Here is a 14,856-nt window from a genome sequence, read left to right on the forward strand (position 1 = left end):
GGTAATAATCTGAACTCTGGTATCTTATGCGGCATGTCGCGCCTTTCAAGTAATGATTAAGTGGAACCTTTCAGGCTACGTTTTATCGTCTGCAGTCAACCGGTAAACTTCTGCGAGTTCGGCCTTGATACACTGAGCGTCCTCCTGCTTGTGACGCAGCCTCTGTTCAGTGTCGGCGTGGCCTGCCAGGGTGCTGAAGCTGCCCCTCCCCCGCAGTGGGGGGAGCTGAGATGGAACACAGATCCAGTCGGTAAGTCACCCGCAGGCTTCCCAGGGGTTCCAAAGACCCTCTTGCCTCATAGGATTATTGAATCAGTTACAGAATTCTGTGAAAATAGATAGCGGAGAGTCGATCTAGTCTCTGAAGCGTCGCGGAGACCTTCCTTGCTACAACAGACTCCGTCACTGAGAGGGGTACCACAATGATTGGAGATAAGGCATGGAACATAGGCGCAGAAACCCCGCTAGTGCACTCTAATGAAGACAGTGTTATGCCCCTCTCCCAAGAATCTCAGCGCCTCAAAAGCACGTTGGGGATCGATAGGAATTGAACCTGGACATGTCAACGTTAAGAGACAAATTGTGCGCCGTCCGCTCATCGCCAGGCAAATAGATATCTAAGATGAATTCATTAATTTTTTTGCGCATGTATCCAAAATATATACAGCTGCGAAGTCTACGCTTATGCCTCCCGTGCCACTGCCTTAGGGATCTCGGCCTCAAGGCTTTCCCCTGTTGGCGTCCAGCCAAGCACCTCCTTGCCCCTGAGGGCCTCACTGCGAGCATTTGTTCCGTAGAGCACCGTTCCGTGAGGCAACAGACTGTTCGCGTCCTCGGGGCCGACCTCCTCCACATCATCCGTAGGAATAAGTCCCTTGGATGCAGCCGCGTTAGCGACGAGCTTGGAGATTTCGCCGAAAGACTGCAAGAGAATTTGTTAGCTGGCGCTGATTGACACGTAAATGCTATGCGCTTGTGTAGACTTACGATCTCTCCGACGCCGGTCAGATACAGCCCGTTCTGGTTCCAGACCTTCTCCTCGCTCTTTGCCTCGGCTGCCTTCTCGACCAGATGGACAATCAGCTGGCTCACGTCTTGAATGTGCACATTGCCCCAGCGACTCTGCCCCTTGCCAACCTGCACGCCGCGCTTCCTCTCCAGCGTCGCCTTGGCCAACGAAGGGATCTGGACGCTGCGCTGGTTGGCGGGGCCGAGGCCCTCACCGTAGATGATGGGAGGGAAGACGAGCGCCGTGTTCACATTGGGTTCGTCAGCGGCAACCTTGAGAATGTAGTTATCCACGGCACGGCTGGGGTATTTTTGGATAAAGGAGCGGAGGTCGGCGATGCCGGTGAGGTCGTTGAAAATGAGGTCGCTACCCTCGCCTGGGCTGCGGTTCTTGTCGGCGAGTTCTGCAGCAGCCAGGGCGCTGGCGCCGGAAATTTGGATCCAGTGCGCTGTATCTCGGGTTCAGCATGGATTCATTCAACAGCCATTGAACCGCAAAACTTTAGTGGCTGCACTTACACGGCTTTCCGGCTGCTTCTTTTGACGAGAGGGCCTTATGGATGGTCTCCACGCTCTTCAGGTGGCCCGACGAAGCCAGGTCTACAATCATCTAGTGTTAGGGGGGGCTGCTAACACGGGGGTTTGACTCAAAATACGTACGAACAACGACATCAGCATTGGAAGCTTCGCGGGTGAGCGTCTCAGCGTCGTCCAGGTCGCCCTCGACTACCTCAACCTTGCTGAAGGCGCCGGTGATGATTTTGCCCTTGGCGCTGTCGCGGACGAGCGCCGTAACTGCGTATTCGGGGTGTGACTTGGCAAGCAAAGAGAGGACGCTGCCTCCGATGTAGCCCGTGGCACCGGTTCTTGAGCTTCTGTAAGTAGAGAGCACTTACACGGGCCTGAGGGGCCCAGGGCCAGCCATTGCGCAGGCGAGGGTTTGACCAACTTACAAGAAAATGTTCGTCATTGCGTCCTATTTTGCTGTTCGTTATTTGAGGCCTCAATGGAAATGTGATTTGGAAAACAATTAAGTATAACCCAGAGTTGGAGTAGTCTTTTTGACCGACTCCAAGACCTGACATAGCCGTTTAAATGTCCCCATACCAAGCTCTCATATTGCTCGGGCTTGCCTTCCAAACCAGGGCATCGCATGGCAGATTACAAATCTTGCAGGGTCCACGGGCGGGAAACATACCCCGCGGATTACACAATGCACTACCCAATCGCGCCACCTCAACTATCGTGACCGCGCACCAATTGGCCGTGGCTGTTGTATTTCAACTGATCCACCCCAAGGAGATGTCTCCTTCGAGAACTGTCTATTGTTGTTTTGCTTATTATAGCACGTATCTCCTGATTAAACTTGGCAGTCTTCAACCTACGATAGCTGGCCGCTTGAAAAAGGCTCCTTCAAAATGTCGACATTAATGTCAGCTGTGTAAAGAAAGCTGGGTCAGTATCTTTGCTTACGTCTTCGTCAAAATGGTCTAGGGTCAAACTCACATGGTGTAGCATCGACAGGGTCCAGATCGCATCATCATCGCTGTCGCCCGTGCTCTGATCCTTCAGCTTGGCTAAAACCAAGGCCTCACGTCTTCGCTGATGGTCCTCAGCAATGAAGAACCCGCAATTCTTGTCGCAGAAGCTCCATACCTGCTAACGATATCTCACCTCGATCCTCTCTACATCTCCTTAGAGGTTGTCCGTCCATCTGTAACGTATGCTCGATAAACTTGTGTTTCAAGACTTCCCCAAAGTTGAAATGCAACCCCGGGACTGGGTCGCACTTCCAAATGTACGGACGACTTGGTCGCAAGCCGGCGTTGCTAACATCAGAAGTCTGGGGCTTGGGCTTTCTCCAGGGGAAGTCACTATATCTGACGCTATCGTGAGGCTCCAATAATCGTGGGACAAGAAGTTTCCGGTAGCTTCTACACTGATTCTACGTCGGCAAGAATCATTAGCGTGGTCTTTTGTTTGGCCAGCTTTCTTTGTCCACACAAAAAGCCGGCGAGACGAGACATGGTTATCACCAATCTCGGTTTGAATTGGCTCAACGACAACCGCGGCGACAGTATCCTTGATATCTTCTAGTAGGTAGCTTTTCCATCGTCTGAAGACTGCGATACTTCAATGCAGTTGAATATTGGGGATGTTTGTGCCAATGAAACGGCTCGACTGGCCAGTTGTGAACGGGCACGTTGAGCTTTCAGTCTGTTCTATGTCGGTAGATGGGCAGTTTAGAAGACGGCCATGAAAATATTCCTGAAGCCATGGGTTCTCAGTCAGGGCTGGTTCAGCATCATACCTGAAGCTCCTGTTGTGTGGTTCTGAAATCACCACAGCCCCGGTCTCAATTGCCCTCCAGGTGTATGCTGCCCCGCATGCCTTTTCGTTGACGCGAGACCCAGTGGTTATCTTAGAGACTCAGTTTAGCAGCTATGAGGCTTCAGCAGGTATTTTCAGTCGTAGGAGCCTTTAAGACCTCCACCGGGAATCGTTGACTTACCAGTCGCCAAGAGACTTTGGTAATTAGCTGGCTAGTATCTACGTTTCGAGCGCAGGAACCCTCCTCTAATTATTTCCAAAATTATTTCGTATTAAGAAAAGATGCCATGGCTTTTGGACTCTGGGATCCCCCTGGCAAATGGCAGCAACAGATGAAACTCTTATGCTACAGCCATGATGTGCGATGTCAGCGTAAGGGGTTGTGAACTTCGAGGGACCAACATTTTGCTGTCAATACATAGTCCACGGGATAAAAATAATTCGAAATCACAATAAACCATCAACTATACTTATCAAGCTCAGGTTGGGGAGGTAAAGTTGAAATTGGGGTTGAATAATTTGCACCCTGACCGCATGCATCACTTAGACTGTCGCGAAATTATGTATATGATGAGGTGAGGACTATGGCCTTTTATTTGCGTGTTAATTATTAGTTTATACTTCACCATCTTGAAGGGTTTTCTCAGTCCGCCACAACGGCACATCTTGCATAACTAGACAGCCTGAAAAGTCTTAACATCTGGCAAGCCAGACACCAATCCGGCATCATCCTGGACCGGGCCAGCCCAGCGCCCATCGGCCTTTAATTCTCCACACCGTTAGCGCCGACACGTCGCGGAAACCTTCTCCTATGGGAAAAGCAGGGGCCATCGAGACCGACCACCTCCGGCATCTGCAGACGTGCGCGGAGCTCCAAGATAGACTGCATCTCTTCCTTCTCGTTGACTAGAGCCCCTCTACCGATATCGATGCTGCGATACGACGAAAGCCTTGCTCTTGTTCCCCGCCAGCGCCCCTTTAAGTGACGCAAGAACGCAAGTGAATCAGGCGAGTCGGGAAGACAAGCCTGAAATGTTCCTCACCTCTGCCATTGCTTCCTAGTTGCCATACCCACTCAAACGACGGTGCTCTCACTCTCGCTATCCCTTACCTCTTCTCTTATCGAAAATGTCTACCAATCCGATCGCCAAAGGCTCCAAGACCGGGGTCAAGCAGGCGCCCCGAGGAAAGTCATCGAGCAGAGGCGGCACCAACGCCAAAAAGGTCCCACGCTCCAGGACTTTTACAGGGTGCCGCACATGCAGGAGTCGCCATCTCAAGTGTGACGAGGCCCGCCCAGTATGTTCGTCCTGCCGCCGCCTTAACCTTGTGTGCGAAGGTTATGATGGCCAGCTCCTGTGGATTCCGGATCCGCTATGCTCGGTTGAGCAGAAGCAAAGCCACCGCGGCACGTCCTACCGGTACCCGCTTTTCACCGAGGACGAGAGGAGCTGCATGAGCATCGAGATTGTTACGAGCATGAAAGATCGGTCGGCTGGCGACATCGTTCTTGACCTTGACGAAAAGAGTGTACATGGAGAAGACGAGGCGCATCTGGTCGGACCATTTGGCGTGTTTAGGGCCTTCGAAGGCACTCCAGCATCCGGATCTTCTCCCCCGCCACCACCGGCGTCGCAAAGCTCGCCAAATACCTCGCTGACTGAGCCCTTGTCTGAGACACTTGGCGGTGAGGTTGATGAAGATGTCGAGGACGTCGTGATAGAGCCTTGGACCGTCGATAACAACTCTCTGTCAATGGAACCATACTTTTTGCCAGGGCCTTTTGACAATTTTGATACAGAAGGTCTAATCAACCAAATTAGCCAGCCTTGGATCCACGGCGAAGGCACGGGCAGCCTCACTCACATGATGGCCTTGGATAGTTCCTCGATGGACCTCCTCTTCCACCCAATGTCGCCGCGGACACCAGCCGTTGCCGATGGTGAGCCTGGATGTGCTGGGCATACAAATACGGAAGAAAAGAATTCCCTCCCAGAGTATCCGAGTCCACCAACAACCGGACACGATCTACCCATCGCGCGCAAAGTTCCCACACCTTTTACTAACATGTCGGGCATGGAGCCATGTCTGCCATCGCACGCCGCTTCTCTCTTACGATACTACAAATCCATCGAGTCACCATCGTCCGTAAAGGGTATGAGGATATCTCCCTGGCAGCTTTGGCTTCTTCCTTGCGCTCTGGAAACCTTTGCCGAGCTATCTCTCTGGAACACCACCTCCCATACCCGGCATAGTATCCTATGCACGCTGTTAGCCAAAAGTGCCTTTCATTTGCATCGATCGCTCAATAAGGGAGGGGAAAAGACCTCAAAGTGGCTAGACATCGGACAAAATTACCAAAGAAGCGCCCAGTCGCACCTTAAGCTGGCGCTACAGGGGGAGTCCGATGACCCAAGCCAGGCAAAATACAATGAGATACTCATGGCGATTCTAGCAACAGCCATGGTATCGGTAAGGACACCGAGACACCGCTACTATCATCACCCCATTCTAACAACCGACAGGTGCTGTATAACGGCTCCCGCGCAGTAAAGATATTCCTCCTTGACGCCGAGCGCCTCATCAGACTCCGCGGCCTGGCCATGCCCAAGTCGTTTCATATCCGCGTATTGCACCACGTCTACACACATCTGCGCGTCATCGCGGAAAGCACTGACATTGCCATCGACGCCGCCAAAAGCCAAGCGAAAGCGGCGACGGAGATGGCTGTATCGCTGCGCAAATTCCGCATCGCCGAAGACTCTCTCGGCGCTGACCTGGATCTTTCGCGAGAGAAGCCAGCCGAGGTCGGCTACGCTGACATTCACCTCGACGTATCCGGCTACTGGCCCATCACGATGTACCCGGAAATATACGGCGTCCCCGAGTCCTTAATGACGCTGCTCTCGCAAACCATCAGTTTTGCAAACGAAAAGTTGAAGCTCGAAGCGATAGCCATGTACGACCACCGGGTCTCGATGGCACTGTCGCGGCACATCAAGCAACTAGAGCAGAACATCTGGTCCTGGTCGCTGGATTCTCCTGACCTGCAAAGGGGGCCATGTCGGCCTCGGGAGCTCGTCACCAAGGACACAAAACTCGTTGACCATCCGATCATAAGGTCTTTGACACTTGCTATGCACCAAGCTTTAATCATATACTTTTATCGACGCGTCTACAACATGAGCGCCATGGTATTACAGGATTCGGTTCGGAAGACGCTGGACTTTATCCAGCCATGTCTTGAGGAGACCTCGGATGACCACGACTTTGCGACGAGTATTGGGTGGGCCGGCTTCATTGCCGCGTGCGAAGCCACAACACCTGATCTCCAGGAGCGAGGACTAAAGGTTCTCGAAGCGATTGACAACAATGGCGTGATATTCGGGACCGATAAACCGAGCGATTTGGCCCAAAGTGTATGGAACAGGAGGAATGAAACGGGGGACTGGACATTGAGTTGGCCAGATATGATGCAGAACATGTCAATATAGTAGCGATTGCTTTACTTTAACGCTTCCAATGATTTCTTTGGCTCATAAAACTTGTAACAAATCTTCTCTAGCGTCGATCTGCTGATGCTAAATAAGGGCCAAACCCACAAGTTCGCTCCTGAGTCTGGTTCACGTCTACTTAGTTGTATTTTGAGTGGTGGAAAATGTGCAAGATGTAAACTGTATTTTATATGGTATCTCTACCTTCTCAAATTCTGAATAACTCATGCTACAACTTCAACCCCCGCATCCTTCAGCAACTGCGCGAATTCCTTCCGCGGCTCGTCCTCGAGCAGAGCAAACGGCTTGCGCAGACCCCCTGTCTTCCATCCCCGAAGCTCCATGCCTGTCTTGACGGCCGAGGCATAGTTGTGAGACTCGAGGAACTTGCAAATGGGGAAAATCTTGGTCCACAGCTCTCTGCCCTTCTTAAGGTCCCCCTCTTCGGCGACCGCCTTCCACAGCTCCGCCGACAGCTCGGGGATGATATTCGTCGCGCCCCATACGGAACCCTTGGCTCCAGCCGCGAGGCCATAAAATGTGAGGGTATCCCAGCCGTTGAATGCTGTCACGCGCGACGTGCTCGCCGCGCTGAAGAGCAACTCCGTCAGCGCCGGGGCGTTGCCTGATGTATCCTTCAAATGCGTAACGCCAACCTCGGACAGAGAACCGATCTCCGCGGTGGAGAGGCTAACACCGCTAGCAGCCGGGATGTTGTAGTATACGATGGGAAGCTTGGACTCGTCGTGGATCTCCTTAAGCAGCTCGCGGAGCTGGGTCAGGTTGGGAGGGTCGTAAAAAGGCGGCACGACCATAAGGGCGCTGGCGCCGACGGAGGCGGCGTGGACTGCGTGTTCGACGGCGCGGGCGGTAGAAAGGTCGCCAATGCCTGCGATCACGGGCACGCGGCCGGCGGCAGATTTGACGCTTTGCTCGATAAGGAGCTTTCGCTCTTCGGGGGTAAGAGTTGTGAATTCACCCGTGCTGCCGCCTGGGACAAGACCATGAACGCCTGCTGCAATGAGTCGTTGGATATGGGCATCAAGTGCGGCGGTGTCGATGGCCTTTTTGTCGGGGGTGAATGGGGTTATGAGGGCGACAAGAATGCCCTTGAGATCGCTGGAGGCCATTTTGATAAAGAGTCTGGTAAAAGGGTCTAAAAGTTTTTCTTGATGTGCACGTTCAGTCGATACTAACACACGAGAAAGTTTGAAGCTCTTTGCGGTTGTGTCTTGTGAAGGACAAACCAGAACGACAAGTAGACGAGTGTGTAGTATCTTATGGTAAACTCGTCGAATTCTTCTCGGATCCAGATCCCGACGTCATATAACTAATTAGCTCCAGAAAGCGTTTATCTAATACCTAGATGTCAACTATGGACCGATCCACGTCGGCTTCTCCTGCTCTATATGGCCAGGCAAGCCACACGCGCAAACCTTCTATGCCTCAAAGTAGTTGGCCGGCATCGCACCCGACTCCTCTACGGCTCTGCGTTCGAGCAGGCCTGCCTGTTCCGTCATATTCGCCTCTTCGACAGCAGTAAAACTGTTTTTGTCGACAGAAGGCGGGGTAATGTGAGGTACGAGAAGGGAAAGAAGATCGGACCGCGGGGCAGTGCGGGCCCCGGGACCGGAGTCGACCCCGCGATGGTTATCTTCACAAGCTGCTAGCTTTATCAGATAGCGCGGGAAAGACCCGGCGGTCATGTGGGTCACCATCGCGGAGACCTTCCTCTGACGCCCGGCCGGGCGGGGTGGACCATCCCTGCTAACGCCAACATGAAAGAAGCCACGTGCGGCATATTCGGCTTGGCAATCTTTGGTCATGTTTCGTCTTGCCATGAACCAGTCGCACTATGATTGACTGTTGAGACCTAGTTGGTCGAGATCACCGTGGCAACCGCTTCTGCGGTGGATGCAGTCGTTTAGATTTCTGAGAATGACCTGGCCAAAGCCAACTTGTTTTGTTGTCTTGGCTATCTTGTTAGCCATGCAGTCACGATCATGACAACAATATTGCTAAACTTCACATATCCGGCTTATGGAGTGATGGTCAGGCAAGAATACATGCATGCCGCATAAGGGTTTTCATCGACGATGTTTGATATGATATTTTGTCCGGGTGCGCTGGGTACAGTTTTCGGCATTTGTTGCCCAAGTTATCACCGTCTTACGCATCATCAATGGAGTAAATACCGAGCCATAGATACATCAGGTTAGATCTCATGGCGTCATACATCCGCGTAATGATGTATTTCAACGATGTATATGGCTGCTCAACTTGTGAATGCGCAAGTCCTTGATAAATAAGTAGTCAATTTGCAAGATGAAGTCGCTATGTAAATGCTTTGTCGTACAAAAAATGCATAATCTAGAGCTTAGCCAATACACCGCTACCGTTCAGATACGCCACATGCCCCCTCGATATCTCGGCCACAGTTCGGCAACTATGGAATCGTCAATGTCAGTTGTGTTTCATGGTCCTTGAGCTTCTGTTGTAAGCTTACCCTGCAAGTGCCATGGCAATCTTGAGCTCGAACTGCAAAATCTTGACTGCTAATTCGACACCTTCTTGGCCGTTGTACTATGGCAGAAATTAGCTCCCGTTTCGTCCTCGACTTCACGATACTGGAATTCTTACTGCCAAACCCCAAATTGGAATTCTTCCCACAAAGCAGTGTGAAGCACCGAGGGCGAGTGCCTTGAATATGTCGGTGCCGCGGCGGATGCCACCATCGACAGCAATGGGGATTTTGCCAGCCGCCACAGGAGCACAAATTCGCAGCACATCAAGTGTCGCGGGCACACCATCGAGTTGCCGACCACCGTGATTTGAAATAACGACGCCGTCAAGGCCGTGTCTGATTGCGAGCGCGACATCGTCAGGGGTGTACACTGTGAAAGACTACATTAGCAACTGCACACTTTCGTCTAGCCTGCAATGGATTTTATTCAAATTCTTACCGCCCTTGAGCCATAGTTGGAGTTTGGTGTTTTGCTTCAGCCAAGGAATCGCTGAGTCCCAGTCCAGTGAAGGATCTGCATGTTTCCCCAAGTCAGCCACGCTCACCAGATCTCTCCGCGTTACAAGCTTACCAAAGTCATGCCGACTCACGGCCTGGCCATCCTTGATCTCGCCGCTCAGCTCGCTCTTCCCGTCAGACAGCAAATTTGGCCACTCGACGCCGTCAGGCAGTTGGAAATTATTCCGATACTCGTTCAAACGGCGGCCCAAGAGCGGGGTGTCGACAGATAGGAAGATAGCCTTGTAACCAGACGCTGCGTATATGTTTTAGTGTTCAATCCTCTGAGTCATTTTATAGCAAAGTCAATCCATTGGTTTTAACATACCTTCAGCCCTTCTCAGCATTTGAAGGGTGGTCTCCCGATCTCTGAGCATACACAGTTGCATGACATAGGGGTTTCCTGTGCCCTCCGCGGCCACGTTTTCCATAGATTCCGTTGCGTATGAGGACAATGCCATGCAAACATTCATCTTTGCTGCAGCGCGGGACGTCCCTAGTTCGCCATCGGGGTGTGCCATCTTGTGCATTGCGGCGGGGCTGAAACCAAGGGGGAAAGAGACCTTTCGAGATAAAATCAGCTAAAGTCCAAGAGTGCATCACATGATGTTATCGTTGTATGGCCTACCTTCTGGCCGAAAATTGTGGTGGACATGTCGATGTTATCGACGTTGACGAGAATCCGCGGCATAATCTTGTAGCGGTTGTATGCTTCTTCGTTGTCGCGAAGTCTGTGTAAGAAAGGTTAGAGCTTCATGCATTTTCTGTTCTTCTTCATACTGAACTTACGATACGAGATCCATCGCTCCCTCGTTATAGTAGTCCCTGTACATCTTGGGAAGCTTCTTGCTTCCCAGTTCCATCAGGTCACGAATAGTATGGACCTTGGGGTCCCATGTTGCGCCGCGGTTAGCCATAATTGCGGTTGATCTCTGTGTTGTCTCTTGATTATAGAACGATAATAGGCGTCACTATAGGCGTCGGGCATAGAGGGATGAAGAATTGAAGCTTGCAAAATGAGAAGGTATGCAACTTCGTTCACGAAAGATAAATACGGAGCTTCAATAAATTCATCGAAGCTCTGGTGCCGACAAACGAGACTAACATTGACTTTCCTGCCTCGGCGAAGTACTCCGCAGCCCGAAATCGGGGTCTAGCTCCAGAATCAGATGGAAAACGAAAACAGAAGGGTATCTTCCTGCCGCGCAATTAGATCCATGCTATCAAAATCATGCATGCTGTAGCTCAGCATCTGAAGTTCCCGCTTTGGGCAAGTAGCTGCCATAATGCCAAGCTAGGCCACATGCTTATCGAGCCCCTCCGGGGTTGGTTTGGGGTAGCTCGCGGAAGGTTGCCGAATTGCTGACCACCAGGTCCAATCTAGCTTTCCTGATATGCACGCCACCCAGGCTCTGCACCATCTCTGGAAACATTAAACGGCCTTCCTGATTTGATACGAGCCTGAGTGAATCACTTGATCTTTTGGTCATCTTCTTGATTTAGAAAATATGTTGCAACCAAGCGCAGCAATAATGCACGGGATCTACCGTTTCACAGGGGTGCGAAAATGATCCATGTAACTCTACCTTCGGGCATCTTCTTGGGCGAAGGCTGCAGTCAGCGCAGTGTGGACGCCGTGGCTACCTTCGGCGAGACCTTACCATCAGATTAACGGATGAGCATCCGATATGTAATATTCATTTGATTTATTCAAACCATCGGAAACAGCTGGACTGCTAACTTGAGGCTTATTGTTTACCCGCCTGCCTCCCGTGAACAGAATGCCTATGGCGAGCCATACACACCTTGCACCCATTTATACCTGTTCTTTTCAGTCTTTCCCACATCAACTTCGGGGTTTTCGAGCTTTACTGCTACTTTATCGACAACGCTTTCACCTCGTAGTCACCAAAAATATGGGTCAAAGCCCATAACCCGGCCACCGACGATGTCCTGACCCGTTTACCAGGATTCACTAGCATGGAGCCCCGCACAAGCGTCGAGAGCGATCAGTACGCCACCCAGAATGAAAGGCAGCGAGCATCTTGCGCTGTCAGCAGATCATGTCAAACGAGGCCGGGTCCTCCTTTAGCGTCATGATCATCTACGGTAAGAACCGTGCAGTCACATTCTAGCTCGACGAGCCCGCTCTCGAACCATAAGTTTGTTTGGCGGTAGCAAAGCCGGAGCGGCTCAATCAAAGGCAAATGGGTTCAGGCACATCTCGGCATGAAAGGCACTCTCTCTTTCTGCCTGGTAGCCACAAGTATTAACTATCACACAATCACCAGGCTACTCTTGGCACTTCAGGTTAGGTATTCATGACGACTTCTACTGTTGTGCTTAATAGCAGCGAAATATATTCCTATACTGATGACCTCGTCTACTCTGCTAAGGATCCAAAAGTTAACGGAGGATTCGAGAACGGCGAAGAGCTGAGTCTTGTCATCGGTCTCAAAAGATTTGCTCGGATCGAGGCGCTTATTGACCATCAATACAGATGTGAAGCCTCATATGAAGTTCCATAAGGAAATTCTACGGTCCTTTGCTAGTGTCTTTAAGTAGACACCATTTCATAGCGGCCTCACAGCTTTTCGCTGGTATCTGTTTGATAAGAAAAACACTATTTACCCTTCTCGTATCCTGGTCTGAACTCCTGTTAAATCGGAAACCCAATTTCACTCACGCTGAGCTGTAAACAGATTAAAATCAAGATGACTGGAAGGATACATAAATTATATGTTTGTTACCATCAAAGAAGTTGAAATAATACTCATATCAAACCAAGACGATATGTTCCACGTTTATTTCGCCGCGTCGCCTCTTCTCCATAATATCCCCTCTCATGACGCCCTCAGCATAACACTCCCCCAACAGATCAAAAGTCTCGCCTACCTCACTCCGCATCACAAACGGCGTCTTTTCCCCAAACAAAACGCCTATGTGGTCGTCTGCTTCCAATCCCGGAGGTCCCACCCATGAAGCCTTGTTTTGTGACGAAGGAGCATCTATTAAGAGATGCGTTATACCCACTTTCAAGGCTGCTAATCCATTGCGCAAGGTCTGCGTTGGTAGAAGACGACATGTGCTTCGGAGAGCGGTTTGGATCAAATGTGCTTTGGCTCTCTCCAGCCGTGACTGCTCCCGCGAACGATCTTACCAAGTCCGCGTAAAGTTTTCCGCAGTATAAAGTGTCAACAACGCTATTCTGAAATGCCTCAATAAGTGGTCTTGAATTTGGTTCCATCAGTACACACTGACGTCTTGAAGATGCTGGGAGCGGATCGGAGCAGTCGCAAAGGCTATGGAATCGAAGAAAGCCCGAGAACTGTGAGTTTACTGCCGTTGATACTGTACTCGAAGGCTGTATCTCCAGATGGGCTGTGTAAGGTTGGCCTGTTTAGACCAAGAAAGAGAAACGAGAGACCTCTTTTGTCATTCCAAATGGGGCACCAACCTGGTGTTTCCTCGACGGGTTCCAGTTCCGTGCTCCGTGCTGTGTAAGACAGCAGGCTAAGTTTTTTTATGAGTCTTCAGGCAACCTGATGCAAAGTTGCGGTACGCTAGGGCCGTCTCTTGGTGATAGTGAGGTAGGAAGCGATGCGCTTCAGGGTGAGCAAGAAAAGCGTACACCATGTCCCGCGGGTCCTGAGCTTTGCGCCCGCGGCGTATGCTGTCTAAACAATCCAGAAAAGTGATTTCTGGGGGCGAATCATTCGCTCTCATGCTGAAACTGGTGCGATTATTCCGATCATACCCAGCCCATGAGCTCCGGACAGCTGAGCCGGATGTAATAGATCGTAGATACCTGCAATAGAAAAGCCATGTGCAAGCAAATATAAGGTCCTCCCGACACGGAGTCTTCTCGCAAGCCCAACCTCCTGAACAATCCAAGCTCTCTGCCAATACGGTTGAGCCCAGTACGTTTCCCAAGAGGTGAAGTCGTGGCCCGAGAGTCTACTTTCAATAACTGTCTTTGGGGGCTTGTTGGCAATTTCTCCCAGCATTGAACTTCGCGACAGCTGCTCTTGAGGGATATTTTTTAAAAAGAGAAACATTCTCCTTCACTATCTGAGGGTCCCCTTCTTTACTGCCGTCACAGCCGATATAAGCCAGAACAGATGTCGCCTCCCATAATCGTAACTTGGTGTTCCCGCTCGTCTAGGTCTTGCTGATTGCTACAGACCGCATCAACCCAGAGTGACATCTTCTCAGTGGCACTACGAGTCGGATGGAGTTTTCTTCAAATAAAAGGTGGCTGCAGTACATAATGTGGAACATGACTACTATGATTTCCGGGATATTATCTAACTCAATGTAGTATACGGAGGTGCCGTAATCATTAACACCTCCAGGAAGATGTTAAGAATAAATTTGGACCAGTCTGGCATAATGACTGCTCACATGTCACAATATATACCCCAGGAGCCGTTGGAGAGACTGACAATACTACTGAAATGTAGGGAGGAGGGCTGGCAATGTTTTTGTTCATGTTTCCGCTAACGCCATATAGCTTCAATCCCGAGCCGGTGGGTTGGTGCTATATAACAGCACGTTAAGTTGCTCGAAATGGTAGATGTACGATTTCTCCCCATCATACCCAAGACGGTGATGTCCATCTGACTCATGATGTACGAGGTAATCTGCCACTTACGCCGAATACGCCAGATGCTTCTCCGTCTAATCCCGTTTTTCCGCCAATGATTCAGTCGGCGGATGACCCCCAGACCTTATCACAATGAACCCGCTGAAAGAAGAATCCAGCCCTTCTAACAACGATTTGCCGAAAGCTTGACCAATTTACAACATGTAGGTCGGCTCGCAAGCTGAAATTCTCTGCCAAACGTCGTGAGTAAGGGAACCCGCCTGCATCATTGAACAGAAAAGTCTAGGCTGGTCCAAACGCCACGCGGGGACAACTTCCCCTTCTCAGCCCTTAGTCTAGTTTGCTCCTCGTGGCGTATTGCCTCCATCAACTGGTCGCCAACTGCATGCCAAACT

The 14,856-nt window shown here is 50.9% G+C and overlaps 4 protein-coding genes across 4 annotated transcripts; 1 reads left to right on the forward strand and 3 right to left on the reverse strand.

The window, feature by feature from the left end:
* Positions 1-682: 682 nt before the first annotated feature.
* EsH8_V_000322 (uncharacterized protein) lies at positions 683-1,978 on the reverse strand (the record flags this gene model as incomplete). Its single annotated transcript, XM_083272838.1, has 5 exons — positions 683-922; positions 988-1,457; positions 1,528-1,608; positions 1,669-1,874; positions 1,962-1,978. 5 exons carry the CDS (start codon positions 1,976-1,978, stop codon positions 683-685), a joined length of 1,014 nt encoding a protein of 337 aa, XP_083125553.1.
* Positions 1,979-4,467: 2,489 nt separating this feature from the next.
* On the forward strand, positions 4,468-6,833 carry EsH8_V_000323 (transcription factor domain-containing protein; the record flags this gene model as incomplete). The annotated part of the gene is made up of 2 exons (XM_083272839.1): positions 4,468-5,811; positions 5,865-6,833. 2 exons carry the CDS (start codon positions 4,468-4,470, stop codon positions 6,831-6,833), a joined length of 2,313 nt encoding a protein of 770 aa, XP_083125554.1.
* Positions 6,834-7,057: 224 nt separating this feature from the next.
* EsH8_V_000324 (dihydrodipicolinate synthase family protein) lies at positions 7,058-7,963 on the reverse strand (the record flags this gene model as incomplete). Its single annotated transcript, XM_083272840.1, has 1 exon — positions 7,058-7,963. The coding sequence occupies one exon, from the start codon at positions 7,961-7,963 to the stop codon at positions 7,058-7,060; it is 906 nt and encodes a 301-aa protein (XP_083125555.1).
* Positions 7,964-9,203: 1,240 nt separating this feature from the next.
* Positions 9,204-10,772, reverse strand: EsH8_V_000325 (alpha-hydroxy acid oxidase; the record flags this gene model as incomplete). The annotated part of the gene is made up of 7 exons (XM_083272841.1): positions 9,204-9,279; positions 9,340-9,416; positions 9,474-9,727; positions 9,797-10,111; positions 10,184-10,418; positions 10,484-10,586; positions 10,645-10,772. The coding sequence occupies 7 exons, from the start codon at positions 10,770-10,772 to the stop codon at positions 9,204-9,206; spliced, it is 1,188 nt and encodes a 395-aa protein (XP_083125556.1).
* Between the last annotated feature and the right edge of the window lie 4,084 nt (positions 10,773-14,856).

Source organism: Colletotrichum jinshuiense, chromosome 5, assembly GCF_051148585.1.
Source record: "Colletotrichum jinshuiense chromosome 5, complete sequence".
Lineage (NCBI taxonomy): Eukaryota > Fungi > Ascomycota > Sordariomycetes > Glomerellales > Glomerellaceae > Colletotrichum > Colletotrichum jinshuiense.